This window comes from Chaetodon auriga, chromosome 15, assembly GCF_051107435.1.
Source record: "Chaetodon auriga isolate fChaAug3 chromosome 15, fChaAug3.hap1, whole genome shotgun sequence".
Lineage (NCBI taxonomy): Eukaryota > Metazoa > Chordata > Actinopteri > Chaetodontiformes > Chaetodontidae > Chaetodon > Chaetodon auriga.
In genome coordinates, this window is record NC_135088.1 from 20764939 (window position 1) to 20784521 (window position 19583).

At 43.7% G+C, this 19583-nt stretch overlaps 1 protein-coding gene across 5 annotated transcripts in view; it reads left to right on the top strand.

The window, feature by feature from the left end:
* ncor1 (nuclear receptor corepressor 1) overlaps positions 1-17196 on the top strand; it is a 56356-nt gene extending 39160 nt beyond the window's left edge. Inside the window, exons 23-46 of one of the 5 annotated variants that reach the window (XM_076749661.1) lie at positions 90-257; positions 2284-2450; positions 3332-3446; positions 4847-4932; positions 6486-6654; positions 6746-6871; positions 6961-7044; positions 7146-7396; positions 7595-7904; positions 8197-8424; positions 8659-8853; positions 9291-9440; positions 10218-10418; positions 10886-11021; positions 11225-11730; positions 11873-11989; positions 12402-12550; positions 12663-12880; positions 12976-13119; positions 13629-13774; positions 14001-14054; positions 14147-14350; positions 14436-14612; positions 14710-17196. In XM_076749661.1, the coding sequence (XP_076605776.1) occupies positions 90-257; positions 2284-2450; positions 3332-3446; positions 4847-4932; positions 6486-6654; positions 6746-6871; positions 6961-7044; positions 7146-7396; positions 7595-7904; positions 8197-8424; positions 8659-8853; positions 9291-9440; positions 10218-10418; positions 10886-11021; positions 11225-11730; positions 11873-11989; positions 12402-12550; positions 12663-12880; positions 12976-13119; positions 13629-13774; positions 14001-14054; positions 14147-14350; positions 14436-14612; positions 14710-14945 (4337 nt within the window). In that variant the 3' untranslated portion in view covers positions 14946-17196. The remainder of the gene's footprint in view (positions 1-89; positions 258-2283; positions 2451-3331; positions 3447-4846; positions 4933-6485; positions 6655-6745; positions 6872-6960; positions 7045-7145; positions 7397-7594; positions 7905-8196; positions 8425-8658; positions 8854-9290; positions 9441-10217; positions 10419-10885; positions 11022-11224; positions 11731-11872; positions 11990-12401; positions 12551-12662; positions 12881-12975; positions 13120-13628; positions 13775-14000; positions 14055-14146; positions 14351-14435; positions 14613-14709) is intronic. The other 4 variants (XM_076749662.1, XM_076749663.1, XM_076749664.1 and 1 more) reach the window with 4 other exon arrangements.
* Positions 17197-19583: the final 2387 nt, after the last annotated feature.

Consider the following 19583-nt stretch of genomic DNA (forward strand, 5'->3'; position numbering starts at 1 on the left):
CATTCTAGGTCAACTCAATGCTCACTGGCATTGAGTTCTTGTTTTAATAGTGGTTGTCTTCCCTTTGTCCTTATGCCTGTGTACTGCAGGTAAGCCCTTACCCTACATGCCTTATGACATGAAGCTGGCTGTGGACCAGGAGGCCCACTCTGGTCGGCCAGGCTCTCCCTACAGACTCTCCCCCAGGGAGCTGAGCAAGGCCTCACCCCAGCCTGACCCCAACGCCCCCACTGTCTCCCGCTACAGTGTGCCACCAGGTAAAAGCACACATCTTCACCTCCTCCTCCCCTCCCTTCTTGCCTCCTCCCTTCCCTTGCTGATACAAACTAGCCTTGCCTGACTGTTATTGAGTCTTTTGGGTTTGACAATGGGGGCACTTTGATTGACTGTTGGCAACAGACTGTTATGTAGTTTGGGCTGAAATGCAGTATACTTAATGTTTGAGCCACTCTGTATTTCAGTTTGACATGTTTTGGTATCTATATTTTATTCTAGTACAGGCTGGTTTGATGGCCTGTTTTTTTATATCTGCATATAAAATTGTTTGATTGTGAAGTTGGAGCAGAGGAGGACTGATGTGGACCTTTTAATCCTGTTGTAAGTTTGGGTTTGGCACTTGTGCATTAGATAAGGTTGGATTTCTTCTTGTCCAAAGGTATATGTGCTCACATTGGGTTACAGTATACTGTGTACTGGATGTGTTTACTCAATGTTTAGCTGACACGAGAAATGCTTTTTGAAACCTATGCCTGAGTTTCTTTCAAGGAGTATTAAATCCTTAAAACTGGTGAAGTTATAAATGTTTTTCTAATTGTTTTATTCTTAGAATGTGCTGTTTTCTGTCCTCTCCTCCCCTCACTACGGCTCACAGTAGAGTCACACATGGCGAGAAATACCCTTCTCTTTTATGTGAATGTGATTTTTACTGTATAGAAGGAACAATACTCACACTATTGTACCCTGTATTTCCATGTATTCGACATTGTTGCCAGGACACACTGGTAATCTATTGCATTTCAATTTCACATATCCTCTGCTTCTAGCATTACCTCCTGCATTTTCACTTTCATTCACTTTATGTTTATATAGTTTTGAATTGTACATCAGTTGAAATCCACAATGAAACGTCTTTCATGCATGTATAGTGGGTGTCTGCCCCTGGCTTATCAGTCTTTATACTCCTGGACAGGATCTGTTAGTGCTGTTGTGATGCTGAATCAACCTAAGATTTTGTGCATGCAGGATAATTTTCTGGTATTTCCAAGAATCTTGTTATGATACTTGAGCAAAATAGTATGTAAGGGGGCAGAAGTAGGATCAAAACTATAAATGAACACATTTTATGTTAATCCTGCCTGCAAACTTCAGTTTCTCATTATTTTATTGACATGCATTCATTTACTATAATTACAGCATTATGATTCGAGGATAACAGTAAAGGCTTGCTTTAGGAAGGCAACGAGGTGCAGTCCCCAAAATGAGGGTGTCCAGCAAACATTCCTTGTGAATATGTCTGCTGCTGTTGAAGTGGAAATGGCATTTGGATTTTTACTATAAAGTTTTTCTTACTTGTCATTTGGGGGCAAACATATTTCTCATGTCCTGACAAATTAGGTTGTCGTACCTGATGGTGAACTGATGGCAGCATTAATGTTAATGTTTGACACGCAGTCTCCCTACAACAGGGATTTATAAACTCGTCATAGAGTGGCTTGTTTTCTTGACTGTCCTTGTATGAGCCAGCAGGATGATGACGTGTATGCCTGTTGGAGGAACTCTCTCACTGCCAATTTCCATTTTTGATTTTGCCGAGTGCAGAACATGAGGGGCACTCCCTGCACGGAGGTTATTCCCGGTCTTGTGTGGGTGCATTTGTGTGTTAGGATCCATTTTGTCTACTCGGCTCCCAGGAGAGAGACAGCAGACATGGGCCAAGGTTACCTCAAGCTGAGGACAGGCTGTTACGTGAGGTCATCAGTGCTTCCTTCACCACTCACTGGATTCTCTCAGGGTGAATGGGATATTTTATCATGCAGTCTTTGATGGGAAATGAAGCTTAATGGAATCCTTACACTGGATGGATTGAAGTTCTGGTGTCTGGCAGGCGGAAGACATTGAGAGGACACGTCTAAGTTACTGTGTGAGCTGATAGTTGTTTTGTGATTTTTTGTGTGAAGAAAGTTTTTAGTCCTTTGCTGTTCAGGTAGGTGTTTAATCTTCAATTGTTGTTCTGGTAATCAGTCGTCTTTCTTTTCTTTTTTTATTCCCCAATATTCCCACCAGTCCTCCACCCTGCCCCCAACCAGCTAGTCCAGAGCATGCCAGATGGAGTCCGCGTGACGTTCAGCAGACCCAGTCGACCTCCCAACATTCCCTCTCCTCCTCCACTCATTCCAACCACCAAGCCCACGGACAAGCCCTCCTTCATCCAAGGCGGCTCCATCTCCCAGGTAAGGCACCAGGGGGCTGATGGCAAAGGTCTGCTGGTGAACCAGTGCAAGTAGTACAAACACCTAGGTTTGATGATGAAGTGTTTTCCAGAACAGACATTGTGACACACCGAACACTGTTCTCGCAATTTCCTAGCTAGATTTGATTTACCATTTAATCAAAAGAACACAGAATGAAATTTTGTGTTTGTCAAGTTATAGCATCCTAACAGAATGCATTTTCTTTTGAGGTATTCTCTCCCAAAAAATGACCCTAGGATTTGCTGTAACATTAGGGGTTAGTCTGACTGCTCAACTAAAACAGTGGAGCAGAATGTTACTCAAAGCTCTACTCTGAAACATAAAAGGAATATTTCGTTGCCTTTGCTCCATCAGCTTGCCCCTACATCCGTACCACAAGCAGTTTGATCGATATTCTGATATTCTATTTTCGAAACTGTGACTGAGGAAGATACACTGCAGGGTTTCAAAAAACTGTATTTTTCATTAGTTTAGGCCCATGACTGTAATCAATTTCTCATCCATTTTGAACTTGAATGATCCTTTCTAAAAAAAACCAAAAAAAAAAACCATTCCATTTGTAGGAAATCAAGGAGCAGTGGAACTTCTTTATTTTTCAATGTACACCTTGTTGACTGTTGAATTTTCCTGTGTCCTGTGTGACACAGGACACAGTGTGATCTTTGGTAACACTCAGATGTAGGTAGGCCATTGTAAAAGGTGTGTTCATCAGGAACGCTTTCAATTGATGATTTATTAGCAGTTTATTGCTTCACAGTTAAACACATGTAAGACTCTCAACATCACTTGGCACCACAGTCTTGTTTTCATGGACACGGTGACCTGACCTTGAAATGTGTTCTCTGTTCTTGCTCTGCCAGGGAACTCCTGGCACATACCTGCCGTCCCATGCCATCTATGGGCCAGAGGGGACTAAGAGCACTGTCGGCTCCATCTCTCTGGGTCTGCCTCGACAGCAAGATCCTAACAAGCCTGGTAGGACCCCAGACTGTCACATTACTGCACCTTATTTTCATTGTGCCGTTAAAACACGGTTCTTCTCAAATCAAATCAAACATGACATAAACACAAGAGTCAGCTTGTATGCAGCTTTAGACAGACATTAAGTACCAACCTCGCCTAGTTTAATGACACCCCTGAGGGATTCCTGTATTTTTAGGGCTGTAAGATTTTGTCTCACTACATCAAAACATTTTGCCAAAACTAGGCAAGTTTCAAACATATTGAAAATAGATGGTTCACTAATGGTACACTTAAAATCTGCTGCATGCTTTTTGCCAGTTTTGTTGATGACTTTAAAGATGTGAAAAAGAAAAAGAAAAAATGGCAATCAGAATAAGCTTGAATGTGGCATCACATGAATATTTTTAAGTATCCACTTTCTGTGAAACGGTGTCTTCAGTGCCATTGAGCCTGAACTGCTGCAGTTACTGTTCCAACCTTGAAGCTGTAACTGCTGCATTAAAGCAGAGGATCTGTTCCGATCCTTCATGCCCACACTCATATTGCAACTTGCTGCTTTATGTTCGACCTCAGTCACAATGGAGCCGTGTCTCTTACCCACTCTCTTAAGAGGAGCACATGTAACTCACAAAGACGAGTCAGATTCATCATGCGGGGAGTTATTGCACATTAATGAATACATCACCAGAACATTTCTACATATGTTGTTTTAAGTTTCAAATTCCAATAAACTCATAATAAGTAGCTCCACCTAGGCCTGTGTGGATAAGGTTCATAGAGTCCACACTGATGTTTGGTCCTGCTCATTTGCATTGGCACCAAATGGTGACTGAGCCACACTGCATTATATCCTACCACATCAAATATGATTGTTCAGGACAATAGAGGGCATGTTTACCATGAAGGCAGATTGATGTTTACTTTGGCCCTTTGTAGCACAGCTCTGTTGTGTTACAGTAGAACTGACAATAAGTGAAGTGGAAGTCCAGAACAAAAGCCATTTCTCCTCAGCATTGTTGAGATTTCCTCACAGTTGCAGGCCTGGGACATCAACATTCAAGAGTCACTGTATTGAGCAATGGAACTGAGTTTATTAAAACTATAACCTAAATCTTTGACTTTCCCACAAAATGCTTTCGGAGTTTAATGATGAAGTAAAGTCTATCATTATAAAAGGGAAGCTCTAAAAGGTCTGCCTCATTTTCTATATTATTTTATCTGTTTAACTTCTCTCATTCAAGCACTGAAGCACTGTGTGACAACAAAATCACCTGTCTGCTGCTTGGTTTTAGAATTGAAATCTTGACACTGAAACTGGTATTACTACCAAAAAGTCAAAGTTTTGGTTCAACTCCACTAGATGACACCATCCACATGGCTTAATTCTCCTTTCTTTCTCTATGTAACTCCAGGAGCTGTAGTTTCATCTATACAGGATGGCAGAGGCAACCCAGCAAAGGTGGGCGAGGGTCTGGCCTTCAGAGGGTCAATCACTCAGGTAACAAATCAATGAAGTGGTTTTTTTTACAGTCACAAGATAAAAGCTGTAAATGGATGAATGACAGATAAGACTTTACATTGTTCATATATGTATGTGTTTTTGCTTTTTATATTGCATTATACACACTTGTCAACATTGAGAATTGAAAATAAGGGAAATTTCTGGCAAGCTGCTCTGGACCGTCCCACCACCCGTCCCACTGTCCACATGCCCCTTACATTTAGACAAGGCTACACACAGTGAATCCTGAAATCACCCCTACGCAAACACTTGCTGAGTTTCCAAAAAAGTTTGGATTCTGTGTAAAATGTAAATGGAATCAGAATGTGATGATTTGCAGAACACTGAAATCCCATATTTAATTGAAAATAGCACAAAGACAATATATCAAAAGTTCTGAAATGCTAAAAGAAAAGACCTGTTTGAACATCTCACAATTAATTAGGTGAACTGGCGACAGGTTAGTAACGTGATCAGGTCCCCAGACAGGCTGAGTCTTTCTGAGGTAAAGATGGGGATGGCTTCACCACTCTGTTACAGACTGTGCTGACAATCAGAGACAAAGGAGACCCCGAACTGTTGAGCAGCTGAAATCGTACATCAAGAAAGAATGGGAAAACATTCCAGTGTGGAAATGACAGCAGCTGGGCTCCTCAGTTACCAAACACTGACAGAGTGTTGTTAAAAGAGGACGTGATGCAACAGACAGCTAAACGTGACCCTGTCCCAACTTTTTTGAAAAGTGTTGCTGGCATCAAATTCTAAATGACGATATCATTTTCAAAAACAGTGAAATTTCTCAGCATTTCACACATTGTTGTCTTTGTGCTATTTTCAATTAAGTACGAGGCTTCAGTGTTTTGCAAATCATCACATTCTGTTTCTGTTTACATTTTACACAGTGTCAGAATCAGATACCTGCTTGAAGGTGAAATGCTCTGAACATCTCTGCATTTTATAAATGAAAACAAGAAAGGGCACAAAAATTTAGCACCTTGTTTATTTATGTATAACTTGAAGGATATACACACATAACTTAGACATTAAGCTTCAGTTGTGATAGCAGAGGCTACTGAGACTGAGACAGTTGGTAGCAGAGGGTGATTATAAAAAAAATGGATTGTGGACAAAGTATAAATACGGTCATTGTTAGAGCATGTTTCTGCACCTCTTCGGCGTCCTTATCAGACATGTCATGCTGGCTTGTCATGGCTTTCCCTCCATGTGATGACATGCTAACATGCATGTGGCATATTTTCCGAAAAGTAGGGCTTTGGCCAGTGTACTGGTAAGCCTCCTCCCCTTTGGTGTGAGACTTGCACAAACGTTTAGCCTTTTTGGCAGGTTCTCCATCTACTCTCTCCCTCTCATGTTCAAGCTCTTCCTCCTATTACTGTAAATATTCTACAGCCTGCCACCTGCTGTACCAGATAGGAATGTAGTACTTGTTGTACTTGAAATTTAGGGGAGAAGGGTAAAATATGGGAGAATCCTGGGAAAAAGGAGATGGTTGGCAGGTCTCCTTATATCCTTGCTCTTTTTTAAAATAGGGCACCCCAGCCCTGCCCCAGTCTAGCATTGCTGCGGACCTCCTGAAGGGCACAATCACAAAGCTGGCCACAGAGGACCTAAGCAGCCCAGAGAAGGCAAGGGGAGAACAGCTGGCTAAAGGTCACGTTATCTATGAAGGCAAGAGTGGTCACATCCTCTCCTATGATGGTAAGTGCTTTGATTATTGATATACCAAATAATTGTTGAGAATTTCTTAACCAAGCGCAGAAATTTGATCGTGATGTTTCTTGTCCAAAAGCTATCAAGAACCCCAGGGAAAACACCCGCAGCCCCCGAACAGGCCATGAGTTGAAACGCACTTACGACATGATAGAAGGACCCATGGGCAGGGGGCACCCTGGCAGGGACGGTGCTCCATTCGAAGGTATTGCTTGTGTGTTAATGAGTGTACACAATATGTCTTGGTTTGTTTGTCCTGTATCAGGAGAGTGACAGTGCTTATTTATCTCTCAGGGTTGATTAGCAGAGCCTTGCCCAGAGATGGTCTACATGCAGATTCTAAGGAAAGACCATTGATCACTGGATCCATCATGCAAGGTAGCTAATTGTATAGCTTGTGACATTCCAACTAATCACTCACTGTTACTGTTAGCGTTGAATAATGAGAAAAAGCTGAAATAGTTTTCAAATCTTTCCAGGAACACCCAGAACTGCTGCAGAGACCTATGAAGAGGCCATGAAGTATGGAAAGCAGATCAAGCGAGAGAGCCCGCCGATCCGCTCCTTCGAAGGGGGCATTGGCAAGGGCAAGCCCTATGAGGGAGTCAATACTATCAAAGAGATGGGACGCTCCATTCACGAAATCCCCCGACAAGATCAATCTGGCCAGGACATCTGCAAGACCCCTGACCTGTCGGACAGGAGGGCTATGGATGGTTCCATGTCTCAGGTAAGACAGTTTGAGCTCTGAAGGGCTGGCCAGAATTTTTTTTTTCTTTTCTTCAGATCTGTTCAGTGAATGCTATATTAATGGTCTTTCTATGAGGAATTGATTTTACCTTAAACCTTTTCATATTGAACATGCAAAATTCCAAATATTCATGGTATATGTAATGATGACTGACCTGTTGTTCCTTTCATTTACCAGATTCACCCGCTCAACCAGCCTACTATCAAGCACAATGTCAAGTCCTTAATCACCAGTCCTTCTAAGCTTCCCCACAGCATGCCTCAGCTCGAGGCCATGGAACGAGTCAAATACGAGGAGAGCAAGGCAGTACGCCACACGTCTGTGGTCAACTCCACCACTTCAGTCCTGCGCTCCACGCACCAGGAGGCCAGCAAATCCCAGCTTAGCCCGGGCATGTATGAGGATGCTAATGCTCGCAGGACCCCTGTTAACTACAGCACCAACTCTGTGTCCAGAGGCTCACCCATGTTAGGACGTGCTCCAGAGGGTATATTCCATTACAATTTTATTCACAAACTGGAAATTCAAGTTCTCAGCCATTCATTTTTAGTCTAACACCATAATCACAGCAGCTCTACTGTTACACAAGATTCAATTAGACATTTATCTTGTTAAACCAGGTCATCTTATTTGCCAAAATATTAGGACTAATCTGCACCCAGTGCTGAGAGCGTGTTGTTTTCTGTCTCAGATGTACTGTCATGAGATGATATTAAGTTGATGTTTGACAGAGCATTAACTGATTTGGTGAGTCATGTGTGTTCCTCTCTCCTACAAAGGTGGTATGAGCTCTGCAAAATCCGCTCCACATGAAAGAAAGAGTTCCATGACCCCGACACAGAGGGACAGTGTCCCAGCCAAGTCCCCAGTGTCAGGTGGTGACCCCGTAGGCTCTCACAGCCCCTTCGACCCCCACCACCGGCCCGTCGTTCCAGGGGAAGTGTACCGAGCCCACCTGCCTCCACATCTCGACCCCTCGATGGCCTTCCACAGAGTGCTGGATCCTGGTACAGTGTTTAAATCTTCTGCACTGTTTCCAGCCTACTTGCAAAAAGAACAATAATGACCTTAATTCAGTGATTAATTCTGAAGTTGACGACAGCAACTCAGGCTGTCTAATTCATAAGCACTATACGCCCAGGATCTTTTTCAGCTATTGACGTCAGCAGTTGCGATCAGTATCTGTGAGCCTTCTGTTCAAATATTTTGTTGTTTCCTTTTTTTTTCCTCCTGTCCTACAGCCTTCATGTTCCCTAGGCAGCCGTCCCCAACAGGCTACCACAACACCTACCAGCTGTACACTATGGAGAACACGCGGCAGACCATCCTTAACGATTATATCACGTCCCAGCAGATGCAAGTCATCCCTAGGCCTGACATGGCCCGAGGCTTGTCACCACGGGAACAGCCCGTCGCTATCCCTTATGCAGCTCGAGGTACGGCCCTCCACCAGCTGACCCTCTATCACCTGCCACGAGAGGCAGGGGAGAGGCCATGGGTGGGAGGGGCTGTAGTATGCAGACTGTGTGCTTGTGAAGTAGTGGCTACCTTTTCCAGACGCCCAGAAGCAAATGACCTAGTCACATTTTGCTGATTTGCTCTTTATATTGGGGCTGCAACTCATTCGGCTGCTGCTCAATTTATCAATTGGGTATGGTCATCCAAATCTCCATTTGTTGAGTGGTTGCCTCTTACAAGTTGACCACTATTCCACTCCCTTCGCAGCCCTGTTGCTTACTGATCAATCTGTATTTGGGCACTAACAGATATAGGTGATGGGTTACAGTTAAGTGTATACGGTGTTCATACATTCAGAAATTGATGGATCGGTTCTTGTTGTTCACCGTTGGCCCTTTGCTTCTGTCTGTAAAAGGGATTATTGATCTAGCCCAGATGCCTCCAACTATCCTGTTGCCTCACCCTGGGGGAACAGGTACTCCCACTTTGGAACGCATCGCCTACCTCCCTGGAGCTCAGCCCCCTTTCCCTCCTAGGGCTTTCAACCCAACCTCCATATCGCCAGGTGAGGACCCCTCCCTTCCCCATCCTTCCCCATCCTTGTTCCCTTATCTTCCCTGCCACGACCTCCGTGTTCCCTCACACCTCTGTAAGAGTGCAGCCCTGCACTGGTCTGAGGTGTCAAAGGTCAGTTGTGCCTGTCCAGTCACAGATCAGGATGAGTCTCTGGAATCACACTGGGAGGGATTTCTCACAGAACTGTGACTGTTGCACGACAGCAGGGTGATTTCTTGCTTACCCAAAGACACTGCATACTTGAATGCATCATGTTGTTTTAAAATGTGAAATTTATTCTTTTATACCCGTTTAACAATTACATGCCTGCAGCTGAAACTCTGTACTGTCTTGTTATTCTTAGTCATTGTATCTTAACTGAACATTCTTGTAATATGTAGACTCAAATTCACTAAAGTAAGCCTTAAATATATTTTGGAATGCAAAGCCCTTTTTATGTTTCACTCCAGTTAGGATAAACAATATCTTAAAACGTCTTAATTGTAATTTGACACAGTTTAAAGGCATTATGATTATTTGAAGTGTATATGCAGCTAAAGCAGCTGCACTGTAATGAACCCTGTGTGGTCTGCTGCACTCACGGTTTTGTCTGAAATTATAAATGTGGTAATATTCCTGAGACAGAATATTACTATGATTATGCCACAATAGATTCAGGACATGTCAGCAAGGCCACGTGGTTCATTTTCTTAAGGAGGCCTGATCTGCCCTGCTGACACCCCGCCACTTAATGTGTGTGTGTGATGTGTGTCATTGTCATCCTCAGGCCACCCAGCCCATCTTGCTGCTGCCGCTGCCAGTGCGGAGAGGGAGCGGGAGAGAGAGCGTGACCGCGAGCAGCAGGAGAAAGAGAGAGAAAAGGAAAGAGAAAGGGAGCAGCGGGAGAGGGAGCGGGAGCGAGAACGTGAGAGGGAGCGGGAAATGCGGGAACGAGAGCGGGAGCGAACCAATGAATACATCCGTGGAGGTGAGTTTTTTTAGTTGCTGTTTGAAACAGCAGCAGAGTTGTGAAAATTTCAATTCAGAATTTGTATCCATTTTAATGTAGGAGATCTGTGTTGATCCACTGTATATGTTATATGATCCACTCCCACATAGTATGGGAGTGTCAGATCGATTTTCAGCCCAGGCCAGGAGAGGCTTTATGAGCCAGGTCAGACTCCAGGTCCTTCAGAATGTTTTGATAACAAAATCATGTAGTTATTTAAATTGCACATTAATATGGACACAACAGTAAAAGAAATCTATTTTAAAACCTTGTGTTGCTGTATATGCTACACAGTGCTGTGTATAATGTGTACAGTGCATAGAGTAGCTTATTATTGTTATGACTGTTAGACAGTACACAGTCTTGGGCAATTCATTTTTTAAAACTACTGTTTCAGTGTGTTTACTGTTACTGTACAGAGTTTCATGTATGTGTGTGTGTATCAGGTGGACCAGAGCAGCCAGGCCGGCCAGTGAGTCGAGGTTATCTGCACTCCCCTTCTCCCTCACTCAGGACGCAGGATGTTGTGGTTCAGCAACGGCCAAGCATCTTCCAGGGCAAGAGTGTCATCACCTCGCTAATGTAAGTCATAACCTTTCATTCAGCTTATCATCTCACTGACACTCTTTGTGTCTTTCCATGGGGAGATGTCCTCAATTTACATACAGGTTTACAGTTTGGACAGTAGACTTCAAATGCATTTATCGGACTTGTAGTTGTTTTTTAACTGAACCCATCCCTCAGGAAATATGATTGATGCCTTCATCTCTTAATTTCCTCCTCAGGCCCCATTCAGCAGCAGCAACAGCAGCGGCCCAGAGCAGCTCTCGCTACAGTACTGCAGCTGATGCTCTGGCTGCTCTGGTGGACGCCGCAGCTTCTGCCCCGCAGATGGACGTGGCAAAGGTGAAGGAGAGCAAACATGAACGGGATGACGACATGTCTGCTCGGCGAGCAGCCAGCCTCTCCGAACAGCAGCAGCAGCAGCAGCAGCAGCAACAGCAGCAGCAGCAACAGCAGGAGGCAGACCGGAGATCGATGCAGTCACCATATGGTTCAATGTCTCTGCCAGGGGGTAAGCCACATCCAGGTTACTCTGAGGGCCCTGGAGTTGGGGTTAAGGATAAGGGCCCTCAAACCTCCAAGTCCCGCATCGAAGAGGAGCTTCGGACTCGTGGCAAGACAACTATCACAGCTGCTAACTTCATTGATGTCATCATCACGCGGCAAATAGCCTCGGACAAAGACTCACGAGAGCGAGGCTCTCAGAGCTCGGACTCTTCTAGCAGCTGTGAGTATGCCTGATACACTTGATATCCTCAGTTAGCTTGGTGGACAAGTGCACACTGCTGAGGGTAGACCATGGCCTAACCTTAATATTGTGTTGTTTACTTACCATAAATAATAACTATTCCTCCATAATTGTCCTGCAGTGTCATCCAGCCGATACGATAATACTGGTGGAGGAGCCATTGAGGTGATTAGCCCTGCTAATTCCCCAGTCCAGTCCCAACAGGACAAACCAGAAGAAGTGCAACAACAGGCAGCAGGTATGAACACACCAACTCAGTTTGAGCATACATTTTTTATAATGTCGTTTATAAAGTCGTAGAACTGAAAAATGTTCCAAATTATTCAAAGATTGTTAGAGTTAGTGGTTCAGGTCAATGAGGCCGTGTAACAGATTTGGCTGTAAAGGCTAAATTTAGCACTAGTCAAGTGGAGTAAACATACCATAGCTTGAATGACTTAACCCACTGACCTTGTCATTTGAGACTCCGTTCCCCTGCACCAGTCTCTTCACCAGACTCCACTGGAAGTTATTCCTGTCACCTGCAAACAAATTAGATCAGTTGCTGTTGGTATACAGTGTCCTCGCTCCTCCCTGCCTTTTCTCTCCTCACCTCACCCTTACTCTCGGTCCAAAACAACAACTCTCTGTTCTTGGTCAACCTTCACCAGCTGGCATGCGGGCCTATGACATGAGTCGTTACCGGTCGTCAGGGGAGCCACCACAGCCCAGTCCCCAGCAGCCCCCCTCCTCCCAGACTGACAGCTACTCCCAGGTCCCCAAGACTCACAGAGTAATGACCTTGGCTGACCATATTTCGGTAAGAAATAATGAAGAATGTGAAAAGTAATGCAGCACAGACCAGATTTAGCACGTACCTCAACCCATCGTACCTAACTGACCTGTGTTTGTGGTCACTCTCTGTCATGCAGCATATCATAACCCAAGACTTCGCCCGGAATCAGGACCCTCCTCCAGTCTCCTCCTCAGCCTCGGCCACATTCCAGAGCGTGGTGCCACCCGTGTCCTCTTCAGGTAGAGCTAAGATGCCTAGCCGCTACAGTCCAGAGAATCAGGTCCAGGCCCCACACCACCAGAGACCCTCCAGCAGAGTTTCCCCAGAGAATGCCCCTGACAAGCCCAGAGCCAGGTACATGGACCAGCCAGTTAACTCTGAAAAAATCACAGTGAGTCTAATTTATTACTCATCATCTTAACATTTATCTCTCTCTGCTTGCTGTCTAGGCCTGGCAAATCTCCAGAGCGAGGCGGCAGGCAAATGGAAAACTACGAACCCATCTCTCCACCACAGAGCTACCAAGGCATGGACAAACAGGATGCTGGTGGGCCTCCACCACAAAGGAGAGATGCCGACAACTCTGAGATCAGGTATGGGATCTCCACAGTGTGGATGCATGATGGTTTGGTGTTTGAAGGAATATAGCAGCTGGCGCAATTGAAAGAAAACTAGTTTTTAGACAAGAGAGCAACATGTATATGTGTGATGAGATATACACTCACCAGCCACATTATGAGGTACAGCTGTTCAGCTGCTCATTAGCGCAAATATTTAATCAGCCAATCACGTGGCAGCAGTTCACTGAACTCAGGTATGTAGACATGCTGAAGACGATTTTCCAAAGTTCACACAAGCATCAGAGTGGGGGAGAAAGTTGATTGAAGTGACTTTGAACAATGGCAGTCAGTTCACTGTACTCAAACCGCCTCCACAGTCACCATATCTCATTACAATAGAGCACTATTGGGATGTGGTGAAGACAGGAGATTTGCATCATGGTTGTGCAGCGTTTGACACTCCATGGAGTTGTATTTTCCTATTGCCAAAGGCTTGTTGCTGTTTCCCTTTTTGCTGATTGAGTCTGTTGCCCTTTGTCAAGGAGTGACTCACGATCTCCGGGGAGTGTCAGCTATCTGCCTTCCTTCTTCACCAAGCTGGAGAACACCTCGCCAATGGTGAAGTCCAAGAAGCAGGAGATCTTTCGTAAGTTGAACTCCACCTCTGGTGTCGGTGATTCTGATGTTGGTAAGTGGGTCTTCTCTTTTCTGCTTCCTTTGAACTAACATGCATGTGTCAGATGAGGGAACAAACTCTGTTAATATGTGTGCATGCAAGACACTTGTGTTTTGTTAATTCCTTCTACTGTTTCAAACTCATTAAGCATGTGATGACACTGAAACAACTTGACTCACTGTATTATTTTTAACTGTCAGACATTTAGTTTTTTCAACAGCTAATAATTGTCTTGCAGGAAACGCACAACCAGGCACAGAGATTTTCAACTTGCCTGCTGTCACCAGCTCCAGTAAGTAGCAGTGAAACTCGCTCGGACACTGCACAGTTCAGTCTAGTTAGCGTCTCGTCTCTCATTGTATGTTTTGTTGTGTTGACTTGCAGGCAGCATCAACCCCAGGAATCACTCCTTTAGTGACCCAGCCAGTAACCTGGGCTTGGAGGACATCATCCGCAAAGCCTTGATGGGCAACTTAGAGGAGAGACAGGAGGAGCACCAGGGAGGAGTAGTGGCACAGTGTGCCATGAACAACACGACTGGCACAGGCAGTGACGCACGCCAGGAGGCCAATCCATCACCCAGTATGGGTACGCACAGACTACATTCCCTGTATGACACATGTTCACAAAAGGATCCTGTGTTTAACTTGTTGCTGCCTGTTTGAATATACAGGGAAGCAGAAGCAGGGCAAGGCCAACAGTCGAAAATCTAAGTCACCTAACCTGGGTCAGGCCTACTCAGGAGGGGAACGTCCCTCTTCAGTGTCCTCCGTCCACTCCGAAGGAGATTATCACAGACAAGCCCAAGCCCAACCCCAGTGGAGCTGGGACGACCGACCGTCATCCGCAGGTAAGCCGCCCAGCCTCTGCTGTCTCCCATATAAAGGTCAGAAATACCTGGAGCCAATTTATTTACACTTTTTCACTTCTGTTCCTTCTCTGCCCAGGATCCATGCAGTTCCCTTACAACCCACTGACCATGCGCATACTGAGCAGCACGCCACCCACTTCCATAGCTTCCCCCGCCATACAGAGCCAGCAGCAGCAGCAGCAGCAGCAGCCGCCACCGCCACAGCAGCAGCAGCAGCAGCCTCCTCCGGCTGGAGCCCCGGTGGCCCAGCAGCGTGTGTGGCAGTCTCTGCTGTCAGAGCAATACGAGACCCTGTCTGACAGCGATGACTGAGCCCTGCTCGCTGCGGCCCTGATAACCAGAAGAGAGGCCTGTGCTGAGGCTTGTCTGTTCACCCCTCCTGTCCCAGAACTAAGCTCGCTCACTGGCGAGTGTGACAAGTAGATGGGGTGGTGCCCTTTTTATTTTTGGTGCTATTGCGCCCCCTGGCTGTTAGCTAAGAGTACAAGCAGCGGCCTGTGACAGGCAGGGCTCTCCAGAACAAGACTAGCTTTTGGTCCGGAAGCACTCACCCAGCCTGTCGGGGAAATAAACAAAACTCGACTGAGGGGACAACATGAGCTATAGTGAAGATGAAGAACTTACTATGTAAAAAGAAACAACATAAGAGACTATTTCTGAATTTTGTTTGATTTCTGTAAAGATATACCTTGTCTTTAAGAAAATCATTGTATGTAAATAGAGTAACCTTTTGCAGTGTTTTTCTTAACTTGATTATTTCTTATTTTAATGTCGCTTTTAAATTGATCCACTTTAAATGGGAAGAGTAGGGATGTAATCTTTAATATCACAGTTGGTCTCTCCCAGTCCACCCCCACCCCACATCACCTGACACCCACTCTAATATTTTTACCATAGCGACGCTAAGAGAGACCGGACCTTTGGTTTGTACTTGACCATGAGTGGAGCACAGAGATTGTGCCACCCTGCGCGCCATCCACCAAGCACCACCAGAGCCTGAACACCGTGGACATTCGAGGATGAGACAGACTAACATTTCAAGCAGCATTGATATTCGATGCCTGTCTTCACCGCATCGTGGAGATGATGCATGGATTGTAACTCTCAGATAGCAGAGGTAACTTCTCATCCCGTTTTAGACCGAGAAATGTTGAGTTGAGAACACTGGTGTCAAAGCAGAACGGTGAAAAGTCTGATATAAGCTTAATTTTGGAAAAGATATCCTTATGACTACTCCTGGACCCCGTCTGAATAATGAGAGTGAGCCAATGTTTTTTTTTTTTTTTCTTTCTTTCTTGTTGTTTGTTTGTCTGTTTTTTGTTTTTTTTTTCTCTCAATAGAGCCATGGTGTGTCACATGTAGCTGTCTCTCTCTGCAGTTTCCAACCTGTCCAGAATGATCTGCTCTGCAACGTTGTCATGGTTTAAAAAAAAAAAAAAAGAAAAAAGAAAAAAAAACAGTATGTCAGGTTTTGCCATGCCTTGTGACTTGAGAAAGAAGGCAGCTTTAACTAATTTTCTCAGAGATATACGTTGGTGTTTGATGTTTGTATTTGTTTCTGTAGTCCCTCTTTTTTTTTTTCTTCCTTTTTTTTTTTGATACTGTCCTGACAGAAATCTGAACTCTGTAAATTGTCTTTCCATTACACAAAAAGACAAAACTAACCAAACATAAAGAATGGTCTGCACCATTGTTGCACTTTTTTGCTTTGTAGCTTTTGACAGAAAAAGCATACTACCTGCTGTGTAACTTATTCAACCTCCAGCACAGGAGTATACTAAGATGTGCTTTAAGTTTTTCCCACCACTCACAGAATTCTGGATGTGTTGACTTTGTCTTTTCTTGTAGCTGATACATGATTTCGTAGTGTGACACTTGCATCACAGTTACAGTTTTAAGCGTATGGTACAGTTAAATGTTTAGGAGTTTGCTGTCATGGTGATTCAGGACCGTGACCACTTAATCTGTGCTTTCATTGTGTCAATCAACCGGCATAAAGCTTTGAATATGAATCATATTAGGTCAAAAATGGCAGTAACGTTCCTTTGGAAGTCTTTTTTTTTTTTTTAAGATATGTGAAAAATACCGTATTTTGGCTTTTTCAGCTTTCACTTTGCTCATTTAACAAATCCATTCTGCTCTAAACTTGATGTTTCCTTTGTTCCTCTCATTTTGACTTTGAATCATTTGTCATAGCACATGTTCAGATTTTTATTTTCTGTCATTTTCAACATCTTTGTTATTCATCCTGTTTAGATGGGATGTTATGTGTTTACAAAGGCAATGACAAAAAAAAGTTTACAAACTTGAATCTTAAAGAAATCCGACATGAAGCCGAAAAAGAATTGGAGCATCTTTTCAGCTCTCTATCAAACACACAGTGGTGACTTTTTTTTTCCTTTTTTTTTTTTTTTTTGTCTTTTTGAAATTGAGACTTGAAAACCCGTGTATCCTATGATGTTGAAATGCAATGTTTGTATCGCACAATGTCTCTTAGTAGGCTATTACAAGAGTTCAGACCAATCAAATAAAGTGGTTCAGTTCTCCGCCACTGAAAAATGTGTATGTTCTTAATGAGTGTGCCATTTATTTGTTGACCCTCTTGTGGCAAATGTTGGTAATGACACTGAGCTTTTCTCTTACACAGAGCGCTATGCCTGCCTGCACAGTACATATTTATAACTGCACAATGTCATGGATAAAAGAAAACAATGCATGAATTATTTCCTCAAAGGAGTTAAACCATACTTGTCCCACAATAACCAGCCTGTAAGAGGGGCTGCCTCATTTATGAACTCACGATCGCCCCAGTCACAGCTCAAAAATGGAATGGGATCCTGACATTATGAGTATCGGTTCACATTATGAATTAGCAGTCCACATGTTTGTATGGATGGCATGTAGGCAGGTTTCTTCTAGATAAATCTTTCATAAAGATAGTGAAACATATGACATCTATCGCCTGTTAATGACGTATGTCTGCAGCAGATGTCATCGTGCATGATAATAGTCCCCTGCTACTTCCTCCATGAGCACAGGTATCTCCATCCCCTCTGACACTAAGTTAATCTATCATATTAGTGATCTGCCATTTCAGTAAACATGTTGTACAGTAGCTGTGATGGGTTCCACCACTGTCTGCCATTTTCAACGCAATAGTGGATTTTCTTTTTTTTGCTTGATTATACTTAGGTATTTTGACAGCTCAGCTAACTCTTAGGTCGTTACTCTGAGCAACAAAAATGTCAATCTGTCCCCTTTACATGGTAGGCTGGTCTAACTTAAGATACCTAAAAAAAAAATTCTCTCTGACTGGTGACTGCTCAGCATTCTCTTGGTCTGGTGGCAGACTGGGAGGGCTCAGTGTCCCCACTTTGTGTCCTGATTTCTTCTTCCACTTGTGTCTGTTGGACCTCTGTTCCAGCCTCACTGTTGAAATCCTCAGTTGCAGCTGCTCCATTGTCTGAGTGGAACCTCGATGCATCTGCTCTCAGCGGACTCTTGAACTGCTCATAGTTTGTTGGTTGAGATCCAGTGATGGATTTCCACTGTCCCTCATCTTCAGAGCTGTGTTCCTGTTCCTGTGTTGCATGTTTCCTCCCTGAGTTTTTTTATGTTCAGCAACTGTGTCCAATTTTTTTTAATATGTTTTATTGAGCATCAACAATACAAAGTGTCCACAAAGTGAGGACACATGAAGAACATGAAACAGTGCTCACATTTTCAATTTTTTCAACGCACCTCCCTATCACCCGACCTTCCTGACACACCAGCCCTTACACCACCTGTCTCCAGGTGACAAACACAATACAGAACGGGAAAAACACAAAACATGATGTGAAAAAACTAAACCAAACAGAAAAACAAAATAAATAAATAAATTAAAAAACAAACAAACTATGGATTGGTTGGTGGTGACACTGTAAGTCAAAAGGACTCAGATATCTGATTCATCAGGTATGATGTCTAGTGAGTCTATGATGGAAAGCAAGGGGTTACAAATTTTCTCAAATTTCCTCAAGGAGCCTCTGAGAGACAACCTTAGCCTCTCTAACGTTAGATTATATAGAACTTCCTTAATCCACCTGTCATAAGACGGAGGCAAGACCTGCTTCCAATGAAGCAAAATCAAGCGACTGGCCAGCAAAGTGCAGAAGGCCACAGAATGTAGTGCTTCAGCTGATAGAATGTTGCCATGTGGGATACCAAAAAGGGCAGAAAGAGGATGTGGGTCTGCCACACAGCTGTAAGCTATGTGAAGAGTGTCAGATATTTTAGACCAAAAGCCTGCTAATTTTGGATATGTCCAAAACATGTGAATGAGGTCTGCAGGAGACTGACTGCATCTGTTAAAGATTAGAACACATGTAGACGACATCATGTACAATCCATGTTTCATAGGCTGTGCATTTGTGTAGATAGTATACAGAAAACTGCCTTTGACTATGTATGTTTATCCCTTTTAACAGTACATTAAGACAATTCATCAAATGTTCAGAATCAGTAAAGCTGTATGCTGTATAATCTAATAGGGCTTACAATTACAACTTCTTGCATGTTTCCTCTGGGGCACAAACCAGTAGAAATATTCTTTTTACTGGTTTGTTTGAATATTCAAACCATTGTTGTTTCACCATTGTTAGAAGTTACAAAAAATACGTTGTTAACCCAAAAAAGTCATACTATTTTCCTCGAAGATCTTTAGTCCAGTCATTTACTACAAATTATAAGAAAAATACGACTTTCTTCCAAGGAAAGGTTCAATAATAATTTACTCCCTTGATAAAATTGCAAACTACTTATTATTGTGATTTCTTCTTCTTCTCACCATTTAATCATCTGTGAGGTGAATCCATCTACCAGCTGCTTGTGAAGTTACTGTGTGCAGATAAACACACTATGATCTCAGAGCAAACTGTCCACCTCAGCGAGGACCTCAACACTCACTCC